Source organism: Oncorhynchus mykiss, chromosome 21 (assembly GCF_013265735.2).
Source record: "Oncorhynchus mykiss isolate Arlee chromosome 21, USDA_OmykA_1.1, whole genome shotgun sequence".
NCBI lineage: Eukaryota > Metazoa > Chordata > Actinopteri > Salmoniformes > Salmonidae > Oncorhynchus > Oncorhynchus mykiss.
The window spans coordinates 476529-504056 of record NC_048585.1 but is presented as its reverse complement, the minus strand read 5'-3'; the positions used below and the strand labels follow the sequence as shown (position 1 = coordinate 504056).

The 27528-nt window shown below is 45.8% G+C and overlaps 1 protein-coding gene across 5 annotated transcripts in view; it reads right to left on the bottom strand.

Annotated features, from left to right (window-relative positions):
- LOC101268929 (adiponectin receptor 2) overlaps positions 1-24302 on the bottom strand; it is an 86568-nt gene extending 62266 nt beyond the window's left edge. For 3 of the 5 annotated variants that reach the window (XR_005038429.1, XR_005038430.1, XM_036956490.1), the window contains exons 1-2: positions 24151-24302; positions 1104-1487 (exon numbers count right to left, since the gene is read on the bottom strand). Coding sequence is in view for 3 of the 5 variants with exons in the window: in XM_036956490.1 (XP_036812385.1) it covers positions 1104-1181 (78 nt within the window). In the remaining 2 variants the exon portion in view is untranslated. 5 annotated transcript variants of the gene reach the window in all.
- Positions 24303-27528: the final 3226 nt, after the last annotated feature.

Sequence of the window (27528 nt, the reverse complement as noted above, 5' to 3'; positions counted from 1 at the left end):
CTCCTACCGTCAGACCCGACCTCAGGTCATCTCCTACCGTCAGACCCGACCTCAGGTCATCTCCTACCGTCAGACCCGACCTCAGGTCATCTCCTACCGTCAGACCCGACCTCAGGTCATCTCCTACCGTCAGACCCGACCTCAGGTCATCATCTACCGTCAGACCCGACCTCAGGTCATCTACCGTCAGACCCGACCTCAGGTCATCTACCGTCAGACCCGACCTCAGGTCATCTACCGTCAGACCCGACCTCAGGTCATCTACCGTCAGACCCGACCTCAGGTCATCTACCGTCAGACCCGACCTCAGGTCATCTACCGTCAGACCCGACCTCAGGTCAGACTGCCTGTATTCAGCCCTCTGAGAAACACTGACTTACAGGGTATTTCTCCTATCCAGGCCAGCTTGACTGCTTCTATTCAGCACTCTGTGATGCATCAGTCTCACGAACTAGCAGCAGCAGAACAGACACAGATCATTAAACCATTGTGTTGTCTCATGCCTCGGGGGGCTGACTAGCTTCTCTCTCCCGGGCCTAAATGAAAGCAATAGTACACCAAAGACATAGGATGCCTGCTTGGCTCTTTGAATCTCACACACACAGTTACAGTCACACACACACACACACACACACACACACACACTTACTTGGATTTATCCGTTTATCTGTGCTTGATATGAAAACCCCCCTAGAGCAATAATATGCCTGTTGTGAGAATGGTCGAGTATAGATCTTTACTGAAGTCCTCTTCATTAGTGAAGCACAATAATGACGTCACAGCAGCACAGTGAGAGAGGCAGGAAATGAGATGGAGATGGGATGATGAGGAGTACTGAGCTCTCATGCTGATTGGATCATTATCTAGCTCTGCCAGCTGAGCCCAGGATGTATGAAATCTTATTTATCCCTCACAGAGAGCTGTGGCGTCTCTTAAATGGGATACGGTTATTGTGATGAGTGTCTGTGGGATAGGAAGTAGCTTTATTGTGTTGTGTGTGTGTGTGTGTGTCTAACCTCAGGAGGGACGGTGTGTGCGTGCCTGGTGTGTGTGTGTGTATTCACTCAGATTTTCAACCCAGATACTCTAAAAGCCTCACTCACCCTCAGAGTTACCCCGTTGTGCGTGTGTCCGTCTGAGATGACATCATCCTCCTCCTCCTGCTGCTCTCTCGGATCCATCTGCTCCGTAGTGGTGCCATCAGCATCTGTAGCAGCAGTAGCACAGCCTCTATACCTCAACAAGAAGCCCGGGCCCTCGGCCCCTGAGGGCCTCTGCTGCGGCTCCAGCTCCCCTCCTCCTCCGGCTCCCTCCAGCTTGGCTGCTGGCCTGACACTCCCCCGCTGACCGCTGTGGACTGACCGGCCTGGCTGGACTGGTAGAGGTGGTGGAGGGTCCTCCTCCAGCTGGACAGGGGTAACTGGGTCCTGGTGGTGGGGTCGGATCGTTGGCCAGAAAGGGTGGGGGTCGGTAGACTGGTAAAGAGCCTAAAGGAGGAGAGGGAGAAGAGGGGGGGGGGAGACAGGAAGGGAGGGAGGAGGAAAGAGACAAAGGGAAGGAAGGGAGAGAGGAAATTAGTTCTTATTTTGAATTTCTTTTTATGAATTGTTTGTATTTGCCAGTATTAGGGCGGTAACCAGATAAGGACTGGTGTAGCACGCAGCAGGGGAGGGGCCCCAAACCCCAAAATTAATATTTTTTACGGTATTAAAATGATTGTTGACATGTCCAAATACCCCCAGATATGATCTATAGGATATATGGCCCAAGCCAAGCCAGTATGTCTACATGAAAACACGGTGTTGATATACTTATATCAAGAATTAGACCCAGACAGAGAATTACAAGTCAGCATTACACACTGTGAAATGTCAGTCACAGTCTGCAGTCAATGGTCACAATTACAAAATGGTCAATAACCAGTCTGGTTGGGTGTCATGATGGGTAGCTTAGCAACTTACAATGCCAAGGACCTGGAGAGTAACCCAAGAGTCCACACAAAGAGAAGACTCATCTCTGGCTGTAAACACTGAACATCTCTCCTCTCACTCCCTCTTCACACCTCTCCAAACCTCATCCTCTCCTGGCTAATAGTCTGACACTCATCTAATCTTCATTTCATCCTTCTCTTGACCTGTCATTCTGTCATTTCCAGGACAGTAAGGTGTTGCTGTATAAACCTGTAGAGACTCCTGTCATTTCCAGGACAGTAAGGTGTTGCTGTATGAACCTGTAGAGACTCCTGTCATTTCCAGGACAGTAAGGGGTTGTATTGAAGATTCTAGAAACTTCTACCACCTACCTCACAAACCCTGCTGCAGGAGTGTGGACAGAGAAGAGCTTGTTCAATAGTTTATAGCTAGCTCCCTGTTCTACAGAGCTCTGGGGAGCTAAAACATATTCCAGATTACTCCCTTTACAGACTAGAAGCCTAGACTACACACACACACTGATGCCAAGTCAAGGTGAACATGCCTGAAGCACTGGACCACATTGTAACTCCCCCTCTCTTCTTCTCTCTGGCAGCACACTGTGACGTGGACCATGGAATTCTATGGTGGACGGGGACAGGTAGAGAACTGCAGTGCAGAACCACTGTATGGAACGCCCTCTGTGAGCCTGACCTGCATACCATTATGTGCTTACACACCAGCAGTTGCAGGACACGTGCAAGCACACAATGTACACACACACACACACACACACACACACACACACACACACACACACACACACACACACACACACACACACACACGGTGCAGCTTGGCCCGTTCACTAATCCCTGAAAAGACCTTGTAGTCAGTCACACACACCAGTTGCCAACTGCCCCAAAATCTCCCCCCGCGGACAGCATGGGGGTGGGTCCGAACTGTACTCGTACTAAAACACATTGACACACTAAAAACACACACCACAAACACTCTGCTCTCACATCAGACGAGGGCCAGTCGTAGCGTGTAGGGGAATGCATCTACATAAATCACAGTCGACTAGAAGATCGTGGTAAGAAAAAAGGAAAGAGTGAAGTATGGAAGAATGGAAGAATGGAAGGCCTTAACAGATCAACACTGGTTGTTTTGACTTCTGGAAGATACAGGACATTGATAAGTATATAGCCTGGTCCAAGATCTGACGGTGTAGGAATTGGCTAGTCCGTACACACAGTCAGACCTGTAAACCAGGCTAGTCCGTACACACAGTCAGACCTGTAGACCAGACTAGTCCGTACACACAGTCAGACCTGTAGACCAGACTAGTCCGTACACACAGTCAGACCTGTAAACCAGGCTAGTCCGTACACACAGTCAGACCTGTAAACCAGACTAGTCCGTACACACAGTCAGACCTGTAGACCAGACTAGTCCGTACACACAGTCAGACCTGTAGACCAGACTAGTCCGTACACACAGTCAGACCTGTAGACCAGACTAGTCCGTACACACAGTCAGACCTGTAGACCAGACTAGTCCGTACACACAGTCAGACCTGTAGACCAGACTAGTCCGTACACAGTCAGACCTGTAGACCAGACTAGTCCGTACACACAGTCAGACCTGTAGACCAGACTAGTCCGTACACACAGTCAGAAAAACAACATCCTGTGATTGAATCCACTTCCCAGCACACATTTCCTTCCACTTATAGAGCATAGCGTGGACAACATCCAAGCCCTCTGCTAGGGAACAACCAGAAGGGAACAGGAAGAGGACCACATCCAAGCCCTCTGCTAGGGAACAACCAGAAGGGAACAGGAAGATGACAACATCCAAGCCCTCTGCTAGGGAACAACCAGAAGGGAACAGGAAGATGACAACATCCAAGCCCTCTGCTAGGGAACAACCAGAAGGGAACAGGAAGATGACAACATCCAAGCCCTCTGCTAGGGAACAACCAGAAGGGAACAGGAAGATGACAACATCCAAGCCCTCTGCTAGGGAACAACCAGAAGGGAACAGGAAGATGACAACATCCAAGCCCTCTGCTAGGGAACAACCAGAAGGGAACAGGAAGATGACAACATCCAAGCCCTCTGCTAGGGAACAACCAGAAAGGAACAGGAAGATGTTTTAGAGGGAGGAGAAACATGAAATACATACAAAAAGACAATGCCTGGCTAGCAGAGGGTGTTGCTGATGACAAAGCCATGTGTTCCTCAAATGCCATCCCTAGTCCCTACACAGAAAGGTTGGGCGATTCTACGATACCATCCACCATGTTTGACAGCCATCGGCATACGGTGATGCCATGTTTGAACATGACTGCACCACACGGAGTCTGGCGGCGCACAACGGCGCAGGGGGGCACTCAGCAGGGCGACATGCCAAATGGCCTATTCCCTTTTTGGCCATGGCTAAATGTTAAACCTATACAGTGGAATCGGAAAGTATTCAGACCCCTTGACTTTCCCCACATTGTTACGTTACAGCCTTATACTAAAACGTATTAAAATTGCCCCCCCTCAACCCACACACAATAATGACAAAGGAAAAACAGGTTTTTAGAAAAGTTGGCAAATTTACTGAAATATCACATTTCCATAAGTATTCAGACCATTTACTCAGTAATTTGTTGAAGCACTTGACGGTGATTACAGCCTCGAGTCTTCTTGGCTATGGTGCTACAAGCTTGGCACCTCTGTATTTGAGAAGTTTCTCCCATTCTTCTCTGCAGATCCTCTCCAGCTCTGTCAGGTTGGATGGTGAGCGTCGCTACACAGCTATTTTCAGGTCTCTCCAGAGATATTCGATCGGGTTCACGTCTGGGCTCTGACTGGGCCACTCAAGGACATTCAGAGACTAGTCCCAAAAGCCACTCCTGCATTGTCTTGGCTGTGTACTTAGGGTCGTTTGTCCTGTTGAAAGGTCAACCTTCACCCCAGTCAGAGGTCCCGAGTGCTCTGGAGCAGGTTTTCATCAAGGATCTCTCTGTACTTTGCTCCGTTCATCTTTCCCTCGATCCTGACGACCAAACAGCATGTCATCACGTTACTCCAGGGTTTACTTCAATACGGTTATTATGTCAATATTTACCCAGAAAGGTGTTTCTACCTCGTTTTCTCACATAATTAATATTACTGTCACAGAAACACCCCACCGTGTTGAACATATCTGTTGGCATTTTTATTTTTTATTATAATTATTTTCCTGAAACGACCGGCTTTCATCACAGCTGTTGGGATATTTTAAATGTCCCGAAACGTCCTGCTTTCTTCACAGCTGTTGGGATATTTTATAAATGTCCCGAAACGTCCTGCTTTCATCACAGCTGTTGGGATATTTTATAAATGTCCCGAAACGTCCTGCTTTCATCACAGCTGTTGGGATATTTTAAATTGTCCTGAAACGACCGGCTTTCTTCACAGCTGTTGGGATATTTTAAATTGTCCTGAAACGACCGGCTTTCTTCACAGCTGTTGGGATATTTTAAATTGTCCTGAAACGACCGGCTTTCTTCACAGCGGTTGGGATATTTTATAAATGTCCCGAAACGTCCTGCTTTCTTCACAGCTGTTGGGATATTTTATAAATGTCCCGAAACGTCCTGCTTTCTTCACAGCTGTTGGGATATTTTAAATTGTCCCGAAACGACCGGCTTTCTTCACAGCTGTTGGGATATTTTATAAATGTCCCGAAACGTCCTGCTTTCTTCACAGCTGTTGGGATATTTTATAAATGTCCCGAAACGACCGGCTTTCTTCACAGCTGTTGGGATATTTTATAAATGTCCCGAAACGTCCTGCTTTCTTCACAGCTGTTGGGATATTTTAAATTGTCCCGAAACGACCGGCTTTCTTCACAGCTGTTGGGATATTTTATAAATGTCCCGAAACAACCGGCTTTCTTCACAGCTGTTGGGATATTTTAAATTGTCCCGAAACGTCCTGCTTTCTTCACAGCTGTTGGGATATTTTTTTTAATAGGGTATGACTTAACTCATAAAAACTGTGAATGGAAACGTGGTTAGTGAGAAAGATTTCACATTTCTACATGGGGGAGAAAACTGCCCAAGGACACATAGGAAGGCTACATTTTAGAGTTTTTTTTTTAATGCATGTTATATATGCCGTATGGTCGAGGCCTGTGTGGTCCAGACCATTTGGGATGCCCCCAGAACAGATGGGAACTGGCAGGAAAACCAACTAACAGGCAACGAGACAAGTCACTTTGTTCCAGTGAAGCTTGATAGGAACAGATTGTGTGTGTGTGTGTGTGTGTGTGTGTGTGTGTGTGTGTGTGTGTGTGTGTGTGTGTGTGTGTGTGTGTGTGTGTTCTCAAATGTCTCCAGTCTGATGAGCTGCATACAGAATTAACCGGCCAATTGAAACCCTTTCGCACCAATTCCTCAGAATGAGAAAATACACACCATGAAATAGACTACATATCACGCTTGTTAACTTCTAAAAACTTCCAGCACAGCACATCTAACACCGATACAATATTGGGTCAATATTTTTATACGAAAGAACAGTGTTTTCAAGACCAGTATTTTGTAGACAGGGCATATTACAAATGCATCAGGTTTTGAGCTTGGCGACACTGTCTGAGACATACAGGAGGAAAGGAAACAGGAAGCAGAGTGTGGAGGAAGTCCCTGGTGGATAACACCACCGTTTCTTACAGACAAAAGAGAAGAATATGCAAATCTGTCAAGACTGAGTGGGTCTACCCAGTCGCTCATTACACACACACACACACACACACACACACACACACGTGTTCAATTTCCTCTGCATCATCAGCTGTGGGACCATGGAGGCCCTAGCTAACTAGATGAGTTGTGCTGTGTCCTGAAACACATCAGTACAGTCACAGCAGCTGTAGGGCTGGCTTTACTGACTGTAGGGCTGGCTGTAGGGCTGGCTTTACTGACTGTAGGGCTGGCTGTAGGGCTGGCTTTACTGGCTGTAGGGCTGGCGTTACTGGCTGTAGGGCTGGCGTTACTGGCTGTAGGGCTGGCGTTACTGGCTGTAGGGCTGGCGTTACTGGCTGTAGGGCTGGCGTTACTGGCTGTAGGGCTGGCGTTACTGGCTGTAGGGCTGGCGTTACTGGCTGTAGGGCTGGCGTTACTGGCTGTAGGGCTGGCGTTACTGGCTGTAGGGCTGGCGTTACTGGCTGTAGGGCTGGCTGTAGGGCTGCCTGGATTGCAGGCTGTAGGGCTGGCTGTAGGGCTGGCTGTAGGGCTGGCTGTAGGGCTGGTGTTACTGGATGTAGGGCTGGCGTTACTGGCTGTAGGGCTGGGCTGTAGGGCTGGCTGTAGGGCTGCCTGGATTGCTGGCTTTGCTGGCTGTAGGGCTGGCTGTAGGGCTGGCTGTAGGGCTGGCTGTAGGGCTGGCTGTAGGGCTGTAGAACTAGCTACATCCCACTGTGCTGTGCTCCAGAAGAGATGTGCTCATTTGGCGCACACACACACTCAACTCTCAGTATACAGAGAGAGTTGGATCTGGAACCAATCAACTCTCAGTATAATGAGGGACTTGGATCTGGAACCAATCAACTCTCAGTATAATGGAGTTGGATCTGGAACCAATAAAGTATCAATCTAATGTATCACTGTTCCAGCTGTCAATAGACACATTCAGCCTCCACCAGAGGGCTACATTGAGTTTCATCAGAGCCAAATCTTTCCCAGTTTAAACCCATGATAGAGAAACCACAGGCATCATCTCTGTATTAGCTTGGCTATTCTATCCAATAGCAGATCAGAGCCCTATGGGCCCATAGTGCATTATAAAGGGAATAGGGTGCAATTTGGGACGAATCCCACACTGACCCAAGGAACCCAGCTCCCCTGAACTAGATACCACTGACCCAGGTGTTCAGAGTGGCCTAGCGTCCTGTTCGTCCCCCGACACTTGTTCCTCTTTAATAAAATGTTAGGGCATCAGCTACACACACAATCTGTTCCCTGATATTCACACAGCCACTCAACTACACACGGTTCCCTGATATTTACACAGCTACTAATACAACACATTGAATTAACTACACCCTGTTCACTATAATAGAATACTGCATTTTCATTTCTTCCTGAGCCAATCAGATGTGTCTAAACCTACTGCCAAGTTACCAGGTTGACTGAACAACACTGTCATCAAACCAGTAATTAGTGTGCTGGGATCAGTTTAAAAACGGCCCGCGACACGGTTTGTGAAATTATATCAAAATGCGCAAAATCAAGCAGGAAGGGAGAAAAGTTGAGTCAGGTTTGTTTACCCGTCGTGAAGCGGTTTTTCCTCTCTGGCATTGCTGCGTGACAGAGAACTAGCAGAGCCAATCAGACTGGCCTTGTGCTCCTGGTTATACCAGGGATGAAATTATATCCAATGCATGAACTTTGCTCTGCTCCAATGAGTCAAATGTAACATCAGAAGACCCATCAGGGACTGAACCAACCCCTCGCCATCACAGATAAACTATATTTAAAACTGATGGGGAAATAGATACACAGGAAGTGCTGACAGAGAGAAGCAGGTGAGTGATGGCTGGAAGAGGATGCAGCTGACAGAGAGAAGCAGGTGAGTGATGGCTGGAAGAGGATGCAGCTGACAGAGAGAAGCAGGTGAGTGATGGCTGGAAGAGGATGCAGCTGACAGAGAGAAGCAGGTGAGTGATGGCTGGGAGGAGACGCAGCTGACAGAGAGAAGCAGGTGAGTGATGGCTGGGAGGAGACGCAGCTGACAGAGAGAAGCAGGTGAGTGATGGCTGGAAGGAGACGCAGCTGACAGAGAGAAGCAGGTGAGTGATGGCTGGAAGGAGACGCAGCTGACAGAGAGAAGCAGGTGAGTGATGGCTGGAAGGAGACGCAGCTGACAGAGAGAAGCAGGTGAGTGATGGCTGGGAGGAGACGCAGCTGACAGAGAGAAGCAGGTGAGTGATGGCTGGAAGGAAACGCAGCTGACAGACTGCAGCTCCCACACCTGATATGAACATGAAAGTCAAGTTGACATTATTGAACCTGCCCATACAAGAGACTAGTGGCTGTTGCTTAATTTTTTTTTTACAGAATAAAAAATAAAAATAATAATTTAAAAAGACAACTGACTTTATAAACATTTCATAACAAGCTCCAGCAGGTTCTTTAGATCGGTAGGGATGAAAAATGTGGTACTATCATGTGACGTTTTGGTAGGCTGATATTACCGTGGTACAGGTATACCATGCTACACTACAACGGGCCCTGGTCAAAAGTAGTGCACTACTTTACCAAAGGGCTCCGGTCAAAAGTAGTGCACTAGATAGTGAATAGGGTGCCATTCGGAACACAGAAATAGACTCCATAATAAGAAAAGAAAGAGACCTCCCAAGGAGTTGATGGAGTGGATTCTCCGTGTTCAGCCAGAGACAGGCTTTACTGTTTCTGTATCAGAGGAATAGACAAATCAATTACGTTGCCTGATGGAGAGAGAAATAGAGCAGGGCTGAAAGACGGAAGAAGAAATGACATTGAGAATTGATTTCCCTCTCTTTTGTGAGCGACAAAGAGCAAGGAGCTTTTGAGAGGAGAACTGATGGTGAATGGAGGAGTTTTAAGCTCGGGGGGGGGGGGGGGGGGGGGGGGGGTCAGTGTGTGTTGAAGAGGGGATGTGTGACTGAACAATAGGTTGAGATCATGGAGTTTAGCCTAGCAGTTGGTGTGACGCTGTGACCGTTCTGGATCCATTAAAGCCTGGTTTATGATGGTGTGAAAGCACTGGCAGGACACTGCAGAAGCACTGGTAGAACCTGCAGTGAGCGGAGAGAGTGAGCGTCATATATCCACGACACATATCTAACAGCTATCTAGCCAGTAGCTACCACCTTCTAGCCTGGAACACAACACGCTACCTAGCTAGTAGCTACCTCCCTCTAGCCTGGAACACAACACGCTATCTAGCCAGTAGCTACCAACTTCTAGCCTGGAACACAACACACTACCTAGCTAGTAGCTACCTCCCTCTAGCCTGGAACACAACACGCTACCTAGCTAGTAGCTACCTCCCTCTAGCCTGGAACACAACACGCTACCTAGCTAGTAGCTACCTCCCTCTAAAGAGAGAGGAGTGACATTTGAAAGTGACAAAGCAGGCAGCACAGGTTGTACGAGTCAAACTAGTTACACACAACAAAATACACAAACCCTCCGGGTCACAATTTACTGCGCCTGTCAATCACCGCAGGTTCTGTCCAACCAAAATGAAACTGAGCTACGATAGTTCAGTTACAGAAGATTGACAGATAAAAATAATCTGGGTGGGCCTCCCGGGTGGCGCAGTGGTTAAAGGCGCTGTACTGCAGCGCCAGCTGTGCCATCAGAGTCCCTGGGTTCGCGCCCAGGCTCTGTCGTAACGTGGGGCGTCGCACAATTGGCCTAGCGTCGTCCGGGTTAGGGAGGGATTGGTCGGTAGGGATGTCCTTGTCTCATCGCGCACCAGCGACTCCTGTGGCAGGCCGGGCGCAGTGCGCGCTAGCCAAGGTTGCCAGGTGCACGGTGTAGCAGTGCGGCTTGGTTGGGTTGTGTATCGGAGGACGCATGACTTTCAACCTTCGTCTCTCCCGAGTTGTAGCGATGAGACAAGATAGTAGCTACTACAACAAATGGATACCACGAAATTGGGGAGAAAAAGGGGAAAATAAAAATAAAATAATCTGGGTTAATGTCACTTCTGTTTTCAGAGCCTTCTCTCTTACACACACACACACACGAGATTGGTTTTGAAAGTTGCCCGTTTTGCTAGAACCAGTAGAACCAGCTAGACAAGCTCGTAAAGACAAAGGACAGGTGTGTCGTGATATGCTAGACTAGTTTGCATGAGGCCTAGGATGATGTGGGAACCTGTCTTTCTAGAGGAAAGGTGAAATACCTGCTGGTGTCACAGCAGGTACATTGAACATGTTATCTGTCTTGACCTTGTGTTACACACTAGGGATGTGGCAAATTAACCATTTTGCCTAACGCTTAAAAACAGACATTATTTTCTCGGTTTTCCGCACACAAAAAAAATCCTTAAATTCCACGTCAATTTACAATGCAGAATAATGGCCCTATTACATATGCATGACCACTGGGGCCAAACTCATTACATTATACGTCAATTTACAATGCAGAATAATGGCTTCAGAAGCCTCATTCCTTTACAGTAAAATGCCCATTCATATCTCCAGAGAAGGTTAGTGGTTGGTGTGTTCCTTTACAGACCAGTAAAATGCCCGTTCATATCTCCAGAGAAGGTTAGAGTGGTTAGTGTGTTCCTTTACAGACCAGTAAAATGGCCGTTCATATCTCCAGAGAAGGTTAGAGTGGTTAGAGCGTTGGGCCAGTAACCGAAAGGTTGCCGGATCGAATCCCCGACATGACAAGGTAAAAATCTGTCGTCATGCCCCTGAACAAGGCAGTTAACTCACTGTTCCCTGGCAGGCCGTCATTGTAAATAAGAATTTGTTTTTAACTGACTTGCCTAGTTAAATAAATGGTGAATAAAAAAATTAAATGTAAACATCAGTAGCATAGCATAACAGACAGGCATGCCACAGCCGAGACGCTTTCTAGGGGCCACATTCCATTATATCTGAAAGGGTCATGAATAAAGGCTACTGGCCGCCTGCTGTCATTTCATATGGGGCAAAAACGAGAAGTAGGCTGCCCTGTGCTCGCAAGACTGGCCCGACGATACCTTGGTTTCCAGGGGACGTTGGTGTCATCCATGCATGGGCTAGGATATATTCGACGTGCCTAGGCTAGGATATACTCTACGTGCCTAAGCTAGGATATACTCTACGTGAAGAGGCTAGGATATACTCTACGTGAAGAGGCTAGGATATACTCTACGTGAAGAGGCTAGGATATACTCTACGTGAAGAGTCTAGGATATACTCTACGTGAAGAGGCTAGGATATACTCTACGTGAAGAGGCTAGGATATACTCTACGTGAAGAGGCTAGGATATACTCTACGTGAAGAGGCTAGGATATACTCTACGTGAAGAGGCTAGGATATACTCTACGTGAAGAGGCTAGGATATACTCTACGTGAAGAGGCTAGGATATACTCTACGTGAAGAGGCTAGGATATACTCTACGTGCCTAGGCTAGGATATACTCTACGTGCCTAGGCTAGGATATACTCTACGTGCCTAGGCTGGGATATATTCTACATGAAGAGGCTAGGATATATTCTACATGACTAGGCTAGGATATATTCTACATGACTAGGCTGGGATATATTCTACATGAAGAGGCTAGGATATATTCTACATGACTAGGCTGGGATATATTCTACATGAAGAGGCTAGGATATTCTACATGAAGAGGCTGGGATATATTCTACATGAAGAGGCTAGGATATTCTACATGAAGAGGCTAGGATATACTCTACGTGCCTAGGCTGGGATATATTCTACATGACTAGGCTAGGATATATTCTACATGACTAGGCTAGGATATATTCTACATGACTAGGCTAGGATATACTCTACATGACTAGGCTGGGATATATTCTACGTGAAGAGGCTAGGATATACTCTACGTGAAGAGGCTAGGATATACTCTACGTGAAGAGGCTAGGATATACTCTACGTGAAGAGGCTAGGATATACTCTACGTGAAGAGGCTAGGATATACTCTACGTGAAGAGGCTAGGATATACTCTACGTGAAGAGGCTAGGATATACTCTACGTGAAGAGGCTAGGATATACTCTACGTGAAGAGGCTAGGATATACTCTACGTGAAGAGGCTAGGATATACTCTACGTGAAGAGGCTAGGATATACTCTACGTGAAGAGGCTAGGATATACTCTACGTGAAGAGGCTAGGATATACTCTACGTGAAGAGGCTAGGATATACTCTACGTGAAGAGGCTAGGATATACTCTACGTGAAGAGGCTAGGATATACTCTACGTGAAGAGGCTAGGATATACTCTACGTGAAGAGGCTAGGATATACTCTACGTGAAGAGGCTAGGATATACTCTACGTGAAGAGGCTAGGATATACTCTACGTGAAGAGGCTAGGATATACTCTACGTGAAGAGGCTAGGATATACTCTACGTGAAGAGGCTAGGATATACTCTACGTGAAGAGGCTAGGATATACTCTACGTGAAGAGGCTAGGATATACTCTACGTGAAGAGGCTAGGATATACTCTACGTGAAGAGGCTAGGATATACTCTACGTGCCTAGGCTAGGATATACTCTACGTGCCTAGGCTAGGATATACTCTACGTGCCTAGGCTAGGATATACTCTACGTGCCTAGGCTAGGATATACTCTACGTGCCTAGGCTAGGATATACTCTACGTGCCTAGGCTAGGATATACTCTACGTGCCTAGGCTAGGATATACTCTACGTGCCTAGGCTAGGATATATTCTACATGAAGAGGCTAGGATATACTCTACATGACTAGGCTAGGATATATTCTACATGAAGAGGCTAGGATATATTCTACATGACTAGGCTGGGATATATTCTACATGAAGAGGCTAGGATATATTCTACATGACTAGGCTGGGATAAGCTAGGATATACTCTACATGAAGAGGCTAGGATATATTCTACATGACTAGGCTGGGATAAGCTAGGATATATTCTACATGAAGAGGCTAGGATATACTCTACATGACTAGGCTAGGATATATTCTACATGAAGAGGCTAGGATATATTCTACATGACTAGGCTGGGATATATTCTACATGAAGAGGCTAGGATATATTCTACATGAAGAGGCTAGGATATATTCTACATGAAGAGGCTAGGATATATTCTACATGAAGAGGCTAGGATATATTCTACATGACTAGGCTGGGATATATTCTACATGAAGAGGCTAGGATATATTCTACATGACTAGGCTAGGATATATTCTACATGAAGAGGCTAGGATATATTCTACATGACTAGGCTAGGATATATTCTACATGACTAGGCTAGGATATATTCTACATGACTAGGCTGGGATATATTCTACATGAAGAGGCTAGGATATATTCTACATGACTAGGCTAGGATATATTCTACATGACTAGGCTAGGATATATTCTACATGACTAGGCTGGGATATATTCTACATGAAGAGGCTAGGATATATTCTACATGACTAGGCTGGGATATATTCTACATGAAGAGGCTAGGATATTCTACATGAAGAGGCTAGGATATTCTACATGAATAGGCTAGGATATTCTGCATGCATAGGCTAGGATATTCTACATGAATAGGCTAGGATATTCTACATGAATAGGCTAGGATATACTCTACATGACTAGGCTAGGATATATTCTACATGAAGAGGCTAGGATATATTCTACATGAAGAGGCTAGGATATACTCTACATGACTAGGCTGGGATATATTCTACATGACTAGGCTGGGATATATTCTACATGACTAGGCTAGGATATATTCTACATGACTAGGCTGGGATATATTCTACATGAAGAGGCTAGGATATACTCTACATGACTAGGCTGGGATATATTCTACATGACTAGGCTGGGATATATTCTACATGACTAGGCTAGGATATATTCCACATGAAGAGGCTAGGATATTCTACATGAAGAGGCTAGGATATTCTGCATGAAGAGGCTAGGATATACTCTACATGACTAGGCTAGGATATACTCTACATGACTAGGCTAGGATATACTCTACATGACTAGGCTGGGATATATTCTACATGAAGAGGCTAGGATATTCTACATGAAGAGGCTAGGATATTCTACATGAATAGGCTAGGATATACTCTACATGACTAGGCTAGGATATACTCTACATGACTAGGCTGGGATATATTCTACATGAAGAGGCTAGGATATTCTACATGAAGAGGCTAGGATATTCTACATGAATAGGCTAGGATATATTCTACATGACTAGGCTAGGATATATTCTACATGAATAGGCTAGGATATTCTACATGAAGAGGCTAGGATATATTCTACATGACTAGGCTGGGATATATTCTACATGAAGAGGCTAGGATATATTCTACATGAAGAGGCTAGGATATACTCTACATGACTAGGCTGGGATATATTCTACATGAAGAGGCTAGGATATACTCTACATGACTAGGCTGGGATATATTCTACATGAAGAGGCTAGGATATATTCTACATGAAGAGGCTAGGATATACTCTACATGAAGAGGCTAGGATATACTCTACATGACTAGGCTGGGATATACTCTACGTGACTAGGCTAGGATATATTCTACATGACTAGGCTGGGATATATTCTACATGAAGAGGCTAGGATATACTCTACATGACTAGGCTGGGATATATTCTACATGACTAGGCTAGGATATATTCTACATGACTAGGCTGGGATATATTCTACATGAAGAGGCTAGGATATACTCTACATGAAGAGGCTGGGATATATTCTACATGAAGAGGCTAGGATATTCTACATGAAGAGGCTAGGATATATTCTACATGAAGAGGCTAGGATATATTCTACATGACTAGGCTGGGATATATTCTACATGAAGAGGCTAGGATATACTCTACATGAAGAGGCTGGGATATATTCTACATGAAGAGGCTAGGATATTCTACATGACTAGGCTAGGATATATTCTACATGAAGAGGCTAGGATATATTCTACATGACTAGGCTAGGATATATTCTACATGAAGAGGCTAGGATATATTCTACATGAAGAGGCTAGGATATATTCTACATGACTAGGCTAGGATATATTCTACATGAAGAGGCTAGGATATATTCTACATGACTAGGCTAGGATATATTCTACATGAAGAGGCTAGGATATTCTACATGAAGAGGCTAGGATATATTCTACATGACTAGGCTGGGATATATTCTACATGAAGAGGCTAGGATATACTCTACATGAAGAGGCTGGGATATATTCTACATGAAGAGGCTAGGATATTCTACATGAAGAGGCTAGGATATATTCTACATGACTAGGCTGGGATATATTCTACATGAAGAGGCTAGGATATACTCTACATGAAGAGGCTGGGATATATTCTACATGAAGAGGCTAGGATATTCTACATGAAGAGGCTAGGATATATTCTACATGACTAGGCTGGGATATATTCTACATGAAGAGGCTAGGATATTCTACATGAAGAGGCTAGGATATACTCTACATGACTAGGCTAGGATATATTCTACATGAAGAGGCTAGGATATATTCTACATGACTAGGCTGGGATATATTCTACATGAAGAGGCTAGGATATTCTACATGAAGAGGCTAGGATATTCTACATGAATAGGCTAGGATATTCTGCATGCATAGGCTAGGATATATTCTACATGAAGAGGCTGGGATATATTCTACATGACTAGGCTAGGATATATTCTACATGACTAGGCTGGGATATATTCTACATGAAGAGGCTGGGATATACTCTACATGAAGAGGCTAGGATATTCTACATGAAGAGGCTAGGATATACTCTACATGACTAGGCTAGGATATATTCTACATGAAGAGGCTAGGATATATTCTACATGACTAGGCTGGGATATATTCTACATGAAGAGGCTAGGATATTCTACATGAAGAGGCTAGGATATTCTACATGAATAGGCTAGGATATTCTGCATGCATAGGCTAGGATATTCTACATGAATAGGCTAGGATATTCTACATGAATAGGCTAGGATATTCTACATGCAACAGACCAACAGACTGAACACATTTTCATCATTAGCCAAGAGACAGATCAAGCAGGAGAGCAGCAGGGAGAGAGAGAGTGTAATGCTTCCTGTTCATTTGTATTGTTTATTTCACATTTGTTTATTATGTACTTCACTTGCTTTGGCAATGTTAACATTTTTTCCATGCCAATAAAGCCCTTAAATTGAATTGAGAACAGGCAGGAGAGAGAGAGAGATAAGCAGTCAGGCCAGCAGGAGGGAGAGAGAGAGAGAGAAAGAGAGAGAGAGCGCGAGATAAGCAGGCAGGCCAGCGCGAGAGAGAGAGAGAGCGAGATAAGCAGGCAGGCCAGCGCGAGAGAGAGAGAGCGAGATAAGCAGGCAGGCCAGCGCGAGAGAGAGAGAGAGAGCGAGATAAGCAGGCAGGCCAGCGCGAGAGAGAGAGAGAGAGCGAGATAAGCAGGCAGGCCAGCGCGAGAGAGAGAGAGAGAGCGAGATAAGCAGGCAGGCCAGCGCGAGAGAGAGAGAGAGAGCGAGATAAGCAGGCAGGCCAGCGCGAGAGAGAGAGAGAGAGCGAGATAAGCAGGCAGGCCAGCGCGAGAGAGAGAGAGAGAGCGAGATAAGCAGGCAGGCCAGCGCGAGAGAGAGAGAGAGCGAGATAAGCAGGCAGGCCAGCGCGAGAGAGAGAGAGCGAGATAAGCAGGCAGGCCAGAGCGAGAGAGAGAGCGAGCGAGAGCGAGAGAGAGCGAGAGAGAGCGAGAGAGAGAGAGAGAGAGAGAGAGAGAGCGAGAGAGAGAGCGAGAGAGAGAGAGAGATAAGCAGGCAGGCCAGCGCGAGAGAGCGAGATAAGCAGGCAGGCCAGCAGGAGAGAGAGCGAGAGATAAGCAGGCAGGCCAGCGCGAGAGAGCGAGAGATAAGCAGGCAGGCCAGCGAGAGAGAGAGAGAGCGAGAGATAAGCAGGCAGGCCAGCGAGAGAGAGAGAGCGAGAGATAAGCAGGCAGGCCAGCGAGAGAGCGCGAGAGAGAGCGAGAGAGAGAGATAAGCAGGCAGGCCAGCAGGAGGGAGAAAGAGAGGTAAGCAGGCAGGCCAGCAGGAGGGAGAGCGAGGAGGGGAAGGCAGAAGCGTGCTCATATGTTTTGGTAATCTGCATCTCAATGTCTTGTCTTGCATGCTTTACAAATTCACTAAAGTAGCCTAAAGTTCACCCTGTATTTTCATCAAGGCCTTAGTTTGACAACGTGACCACCAGCCCAGGGCGTATCTAGCCTTCTCTGTTCCTGCCTCCAACTTCCCTCTGTAACTGGGTATATAATACAAACCAACACAGTGATCCATTCAGCACCGAGACTCACAACAAGAAACTAGCCCAACCAAAACACAGCAGAGAAAGAATGAGGCTCGTCTTAACAAAACACTGGTAATGGAGCCGTCTCTGGGTGTGTTCCACATCTCACCAACTCTGATTGGTGCACGCGTGTGTCTTTTGTGTCAAGTTCCACAACACTGGGTGCTTTGTCTCTTTCAATCATAAGAACTGTCAGGAGTGGAATCTGCCGCGCTGGATCACATGGGGACCGAGAGAGAGAGAGAGAGAGGGGTCACAAGCGGAGAGAACAAGCTGTGACATTAACTTGTCCTTCACACCACAAGCCAGAACAGAACTGGCAGTTTGTCAAATGCTCCATTGGTTTGGACCTGAGACATTGGATAGGCGCTGCTTGCTCAACACTGCCTGTTTAACCAAGCTCCAACACAGAGTCTACCTGAAAGCCCCAATCCAACAAAATGGGCAGGAGAGGAACTGTCATAATGAAAAAGCCACATAGAAGACCTGACACGTGGTCAGTGAACTGAATCACCCTACAACTACCACAGCCAGTCTACCTATACCAGATAGAAGACCACTACCACAGCCAGTCTACCTATACCAGATAGAAGACCACTACCACAGCCAGTCTACCTATACCAGATAGAAGACCACTACCACAGCCAGTCTACCTATACCAGATAGAACACCACTACCACAGCCAGTCTACCTATACCAGATAGAAGACCTGACACGTGGTCAGTGAACTGAATCACCCTACAACTACCACAGCCAGTCTACCTATACCAGATAGAAGACCACTACCACAGCCAGTCTACCTATACCAGATAGAAGACCACTACCACAGCCAGTCTACCTATACCAGATAGAAGACCACTACCACAGCCAGCCTACCTATACCAGATAGAAGACCACTACCACAGCCAGTCTACCTATACCAGATAGAACACCACTACCACAGCCAGTCTACCTATACCAGATAGAAGACCTGACACGTGGTCAGTGAACTGAACCACCCTACAACTACCACAGCCAGTCTACCTATACCAGATAGAAGACCACTACCACAGCCAGTCTACCTATACCAGATAGAAGACCACTACCACAGCCAGTCTACCTATACCAGATAGAAGACCTGACACGTGGTCAGTGAACTGAACCACCCTACAACTACCACGGCCAGCCTACCTATACCAGATAGAAGACCACTACCACAGCCAGTCTACCTATACCAGATAGAAGACCACTACCACAGCCAGTCTACCTATACCAGATAGAAGACCACTACCACAGCCAGTCTACCTATACCAGATAGAAGACCTGACACGTGGTCAGTGAACTGAACCACCCTACAACTACCACAGCCAGTCTACCTATACCAGATAGAAGACCACTACCACAGCCAGTCTACCTATACCAGATAGAAGACCACTACCACAGCCAGTCTACCTATACTAGATAGAAGACCACTACCACAGCCAGTCTACCTATACCAGATAGAAGACCTGACACGTGGCCAGTGAACTGAATCACCCTACAACTACCACAGCCAGCCTACCTATACCAGATAGAAGACCACTACCACAGCCAGTCTACCTATACCAGATAGAAGACCACAGCCAGCCTACCTATACCAGATAGAAGACCACAGCCAGCCTACCTATACCAGATAGAAGACCACAGCCAGCCTACCTATAACAGATAGAAGACCACAGCCAGCCTACCTATACCAGATAGAAGACCACTACCACAGCCAGTCTACCTATACCAGATAGAAGACCACAGCCAGCCGACCTATACCAGATAGAAGACCACTACCACAGCCAGCCTACCTATACCAGATAGAAGACCACTACCACAGCCAGTCTACCTATACCAGATAGAAGACCACTACCACAGCCAGTCTACCTATACCAGATAGAAGACCTGACACGTGGCCAGTGAACTGAATCACCCTACAACTACCACAGCCAGCCTACCTATACCAGATAGAAGACCACTACCACAGCCAGTCTACCTATACCAGATAGAAGACCACTACCACAGCCAGCCTACCTATACCAGATAGAAGACCACTACCACAGCCAGCCTACCTATACCAGATAGAAGACCACTACCACAGCCAGTCTACCTATACCAGATAGAAGACCACTACCACAGCCAGTCTACCTATACCAGATAGTGACAGGAGAAATACCTCTTCCAAATGGCACCCTATTCCCAGAGGGCTCTGGTCTAAAGTAGTGCACTATATAGGGAATAAGGCTCTGGTCTAAACAAGTGCACTATATAGGGAATAGGGCTCTGGTCTAAAGTAGTGCACTATATAGGGAATAGGGATCTGGTCTAAAGTAGTGCACTATATAGAGAATATGGCTCTGGTCTAAAGTAGTGCACTATATAGGGAATAGGGCTCTGGTCTAAAGTAGTGCACTATATAGGGAATAGGGCTCTGGTCTAAAGTAGTGCACTATATAGGGAATAGGGCTCTGGTCTAAAGTAGTGCATTATATAGAGAATAGGGCTCTGGTCTAAAGTAGTGCATTATATAGAGAATAGGGCTCTGGTCTAAAGTAGTGCACTATATAGAGAATAGGGCTCTGGTCTAAAGTAGTGCATTATATAGAGAATAGGGCTCTGGTCTAAAGTAGTGCACTATATAGAGAATAGGGCTCTGGTCTAAAGTAGTGCACTATATAGGGAATAGGGCTCTGGTCTAAAGTAGTGCATTATATCGAGAATAGGGCACCATTTGGGACATGCCCATAACTCTTTGCCGTCTACGTGGCATTGATTGGAGTCTACAGACAGTAGTATCTCGCTAATGACTCACTGCCAATGAGTGATCCTCAGTACTAACACACAGGCCAGACTCGGTACATCTCACAATCCAAACAGAGTGTGACTAGCTGCATTCCTGTTCAAATGTCTGTTGAGCCACATCTCTGGTCTGCGTTCCCTATAGACTTGAAATCACGGTCCACTTTAATAATGGAACACTAGTCACTTTAATAATGTTTACATATTTTTGCTTAACTCATCTCATGCATATACTGTATTTTAGTCTATGCCACTCTGATATTGCTCGTTCTAATATTTATATATTTCTTAATTACATCATTTTACTTTAGATTTGTGTGTATTGTTGTGAATTGTTAGATATTACTGCACTGTTGGAGTGAGGAACAGAAGCATTTCGCGACACTCGCAATAACATCTGCTAAACATGTGTATGTGACCAATAAAATGTGATTTGATATGGCAGTCTATACCCTACATAGAGATCTGGTCAAAACTAGAGCACTGGGAGAATGGGGTGTCATTTGGGAGAGTCTAAGTCATTTCTTCTGTCACTATCAGGTATAGGCTGACTAGCTAATGGTAGTTGTAGAGCAATTCAGTTTCCTGTCCATGTGTCAGGTCTTCTATGTGCATTAAATTGGGAACAGTGGTGCCACATGGACAGACCACACCATCTCTGGAGTCTACTGCTGTCTGTTTGCTATAGCTTGTCTGACTAGCCCATTTAACCAGAAAGCTTACAAAACACATACACCTGACACAGCTCACACAGACCCTTAGGCTAAGTAGCCCTCAAAAAGTCTTTCTGAACTAGAAGTTCTGGTTGTTGATCAAAAACAACAAGTCACCCCATTGATCTCCTTCCCTACAAGTCACCCAGCCTCGAAGAAAACAGCCTTTACGTCCTTACTAACTGCATAACTCGTTAGCTTCATAAAAATCGGAGTTAGAACAGGACCGAACATCCAATCAGGGTAAATAAAAAGGTTTTAGTTGAGTGATTATGATTGAACACCGTGGTGGTGGTAGCCGTGACAAAAGCAGGTTTAGGAACCTAGATGATGACTCATATCCGTCTCCAGCTTACTAACCACCAAGCAGAGGAGCTACGCATTACCCTGACCGGGGGGACTTGTTGATGGAGAAATATTGCCATGCATATTTTAAAAAACAGCTCCGTTTTGTCCGTTTATTATCTCCTCTACATCAATAAGACGTCACTAAGCAGATGTGTGTTCCTCGGTCTTCTTTCCTCTCAGCAAAGACAAGCTTTTATCAGTTCCAACACAGGCTACAGCCCACGCTGGAGATGATTTACTGGAGCCAACGTTTGGAAGGATGACGGATGCTGGTGTTAGTCAGGCTACAGCTTTACACTGAACACCCTGCACACTGACTACAGTCTTATTTCAAGTCTCTTGTGAATACAATGAGATGGAGCTAGTTACTGTGTGGACTAATTAAAGTTACCCCAATCAACAATGAAATATTATAGCTTGTTTAGATGGTGGACTACAGTGTACTACTGACAGCTCATCAGCAGAGATTGCGTCTGTTTAAAAATATGTAAATAATGATTAGAGATCCTCTGAGGTTCCTAGCTAATAAGGTTAAGTATATGCCTAGCCGGTTGACATGGCAACGACTGACCCCTCAACCACAAAACTAACCCCGCCCCCTGTCAAACAAATAGCGAGCTCTGTACCGTAATCCAAAAACAGCCTGAGGGTGGTTACCAGGACAGTACCTGACCATACACAGACCCGACTCTTCCTGCTAATGCTATTCTGACATGTAAAGTCACAAGCCTAAACCAGTGGATTTAAAGTCGAGGTCCCCCCCCCCAACAAAAAAAAACCATATAGGGTGAATTCTACTGTAAATCTCGTTTTAACTTTATAATTTCACTTCATAAATGTTTAATATTTTTTTATTAAAACTGAATAATGTTCTGTAAACAAGTTCATGACAAAAAATCCAATACATGTCATTTAAAACTATGTTTAGTGAGCACAACTTTTATTTTGAAACAATCAGACCAGGGGTTCTTTATTTTATGCCTTCTGCATCTCAGTACAAGAGGCCTTACTGCAGTCCCTAGATTGAATCCAGGCTGAATCACATCCGGCCGTGATTGAGAGTCCCATAGGGATGCGCACAATTGGCCCAGCGTCGTCCGGGTTTGGCCAAGGTAGGCCGTCATTGTAAATAACAATTTGTTTTTAACTCACTTGTCTAATTAAATAAAGGTTCAATTTAACATTTACATTTTTAAAATGCCTTAGCAATCTGTTTTTCACACCTAACCTGCAACCCGATTGGCTGAACGCAAAATTCTGGGAGAGCGCGATGGATGCCGTTTGAATGCGATAGCCACCCACAGACCTCCAGTGGGTTTCATTGTAAATAAGAATTTGTTCCTAACTGACTTACCTAGTTAAATAAAGGTCAAATAAAAACACGTTAAAAACCCAGATCTGCGTTATTGCTATTATAAACTGGTTATCAACGTAATTAGGAGTAAATATAAATGTTTTGTCATACCCGTGGTATATGGTCTGATATACCACAGCTGTCAGTCAGCCTTATCTAATTTTATCCCCACCTTATCAATGCTATTGAAGCAAACAAAGGAGTGCTATGTGAGACCGTTAAAAACACATTCACTTGAGGATAGTGAGCAACCTAGTCATATTTTAAAATTGCTGCCTGTTAAGAAACTAAGCTATAATTTAAGGTTGGCTAAGACGCTAAAATAAAGCAATAAGGTTAGCTACTAGAAAGTAGCATAAACATTTGACCACGGGCTTAGCCTGATCCAGCCAGCTCGCTAGTACACCACTGGTGTAGCGCTGCGAGACAAAGAAACAATCCCAAACTACAGATCTCTGGCATTTAAAAAATCATCATATCAACATTTAAATCCATCTTTACACAATAATTGGAAGACAAAAAAACAGACGAGGTTTCTAATTTACAACAATGTTATCGACCACAGCGCCTACAAAATATGAGATATGATGTACAGATAGTGTTGAACTACCCTTCGCTGCACTGACATTTCTGAACGAAGCGTCGCCTTTGAAGGAACCAGGGCAACACTTTGTTGACAGATGTGGTTCCACTAGCGTTACCTATCTAGCGTTAACTACGTTACAGTAGTTAGCTACATACCTTTTCGAAAAACAACCACACGTTGTCTTTTTCCAACAACTGGCTCAATCTAGCCCAGGCAGCTCACCGACGGGGGATGTGGTGCTAGCTGTGCAGTGCGTCACTGGATGCAGAGGAAACCTGGGTAGCTAGGCTACTGTTATTCCAAAAATACGTTACTGTAAATCTAGCTAAACAACTGAAATACCCGACCAAATGTCATGACAACCACTAAATGTACCTTGTCGAGAAGCACGGAGACGCTGTCCTTTTGTCCCTAGGTTGTTCCCCCAAAAAAGAGTAGCCACGACAATTTGTTCCACGGTTCTCTACGGGATTCTGAACCTCTGAAGGCTGACTTGACTTTACTCGCCGATGTCGTAGCGTTCTGTGTGACGCCCTCGCGTGAGCCCACCGAAACCAATCAGAATGCTCTAACGGGAACAGGTGGCCAACAGTTGAGGAGCCGGAAGTGTATGCTAACAGGTTTGACGGGACCTGTAGTTCTAGGATTTTGTGTAACAGCCTGACACAATACAATTGTATCAACAACCGCAAAACATGATCCCAGGAAAATTCTTCGACTTTACATAGGACTTATGACATGTATTTCTATTGTATTTCAACATTCACAGTACCTGACGTCACAGTCCTTTGTATTCGCTAACTTATATTTGATTTATTTAACCTTTATTTAACTAGGCAAGTCAGTTAAGTACAAATTCGTACTAACAATGACAGCCTTCCCCCGGCCAAACCCTAAACCGGACGATGCTGGGCCAATTGTGTTGTTAACAACAAAACTGATGCCTGCGCAACTATGGGTCAAAACAGACGGGTTGGCTTAGATTGTTGACAACATCCATGCTATATTTAGTGTCCAACGTTTATTGAAAACAAACAAATTTGCACAATGAGCACTGGGCCAATTGTGCGTCTGCCCTATGGGACTCCGAATCACAGCCGGTGGTGATACAGCCTGGAATCAAACCAGGGTCTGTAGTGACACCTCTAGCACTGAGATGCAGTGCCTTGGACCACTGCCCCACTCAGGAGCCCAAATACAATTGACAACCATTCAATAATTCAGTAGGCTACCACTCAAGATTCAGTCATAAACGGTGAGTTGTAAGGTTAGGTTCTAATTGTGGGAATAGAGTGGTGATTTTCCCCCAGTATGTACATTAGTCTTTTACTCACACACAAAACACCAAGCCTATCATGGATGTGTGGCTCTAATTGCGTTTGGCTTCCTATCAGATGCTGTAAAAGTATGATAATACATTAAACTCAATGACTAAACATGTTTGACTCTGATCACCCCACTTCTGGCCCGGGGCAAGATGTCAGGGGACGGACACACACACACACACACACACACACACACACCATTGAGTCCAGAGGGCATTTATAGCTTTGTGTGGTTGGGCGTAAGATCTCTGATGCAGTAGGACTGGTCGGCCACAGTAGCCTACAGTATGGTTACAAAACTCAGGCAGAGCATGCAGCTACACCGTAGACAGTGTATTTAAGCATTTGCTTCATTTAGCATGGTAATGATCCGGAATGAAGTGTTGTCAATGTGTGCTGTGTTGTATAGGTCCAAAGGCTGGTCCAAAGGAACATGGAGTTCTGACTGACAATCCGCCAGCTGGAAAAACAGCACACAGCTAACCCTCCAGTCATTACCTGAAAAAAAAAACCACACACACACACACACACACACACACACACACACAGCTAACCCTCCAGTTATTGCCTGAACACACACACAGCTAACCCTCTAGCATTACCTGTTCAGCCAGTCAGGGAAGCAGGCAGCCAGGAGTCAAGGTTAATGGAGGGTATCCGGGCCAGTCTGGGGTTGTGATTGGTTGTTTCAGCAACACCTTATTTGGCCCCTACAGGTGATCCATAGTTAACAGTTAGGTTTACAGCTTGAATGGCTGAAAGTAGTGAATAAATAAACAGATGCTGCTTATCAATCAAGTTGAACGGACTACTTCTTATCAGACCTCAGGATAAGACCCAGGTACAGACAGTTCAAAGTAACAAAACTTTATTACGAAAACAGGAGGCAGACAAAAGACAAGTCAAGGGCAGGCAGAGGTCAGGAATCCAGGGTAGTGTCACAAGGTACAGAACGGCAGGCAGGCTCAGGGCAGGCAGAGGTCAGGAATCCAGGGCAATGTCACAAAGTACAGAACGGCAGGCAGGCTCAGGGCAGGCAGAGGTCAGGAATCCAGGGCAGTGTCACAAGGTACAGAACGGCAGGCAGGCTCAGGGCAGGCAGAGGTCAGGAATCCAGGGCAGTGTCACAAGGTACAGAACGGCAGGCAGGCTCAGGGCAGGCAGAAGTCAGGAATCCAGGGCAGTGTCACAAGGTACAGAACGGCAGGCAGGCTCAGGCCAGGCAGAGGTCAGGAATCCAGGGCAGTGTCACAAGGTACAGAACGGCAGGCAGGCAGGCTCAGGGCAGGCAGAATGGTAAAAACCGGGAAAACTAGAAAACAGGGACTACAGAGAAAACCAGAAGCAGGGGGAAAAGGCTGGTAGGCTTGACAAGACAAGACAAACTGGCAACAGACAAACAGAAAACACAGGTATAAATACACATGGGATGATGGGGAAGATGGGAGACACCTGGAGAGGGGTGGAGACAAGCACAAGACAGGTGAAAAGGATCAGGGTGTGACAATTTCCTCTAAATCCCCCAAAATTGATGTTGATTGTATCAGACAGTGAAATGTGTCCGTTGACAGATCTGCTGGGGATGTGTGTATAGGATTGGAAACATAGATACCACAATGCTTACGAAGCACACAAACAAAGGAATCCAACTCATTTGGACCTGGAGGAGGAGAGAAAGCACACAGTCATGGAGGGTGGGATTTAGGAGGACTTGATTGGAATGAAACTCAATGGCAAGAAATCACAAGCATTCACAAGCATGGGGGGCAGGGATGAGAGGGAGAGAGGGGGGCAGGGATGAGCGAGAGAGGACAGAGACAGAGAGACAGAGATGGAGAGAGAGAGACAGAGAGAAAGAGAAAGGGAGAGAGCGAGACAGAGGGAGAGAAAGATAGAGGGGGGGGGGACAGGGATGAGAGGGAGGGAGGGGGGATGAGACAGAGAGAGGGGGATGAGAGAGAGAGAGGGGGGATGAGAGAGAGGGGGGGTGAGAGGGAGAGAGGGGGGGCAGGGATGAGCGAGAGAGGACAGAGACAGAGAGACAGAGACAGAGATGGAGAGAGAGAGACAGAGAGAAAGATAAAGGGAGAGACAAACAGAGAGAAAGATAGAGAGGGGGGACAGGGATGAGAGAGAGAGAGTTCATTTCTAATAGTGTTTTGTTGTTGTTGTTACATTTGTTGATTCTCACTTTTGTTAATTGTTCGTTTCACTTGCTTTGGCAATGTAAACATATGTTTCCCATGCCAATAACGCCCCTTTGAATTGAATTGAGAGAGAGATGGCAGGGATGAGAGAGAGAGATGGCAGGGATGAGAGAGAGAGATGGCAGGGATGAGAGAGGACGAGATATAGAGAGTCACGGCCCTAAATATAGGTTTAATACCTACTGCTTAAGCTCCCTGTATGTTGTTGTGAACACACCTCA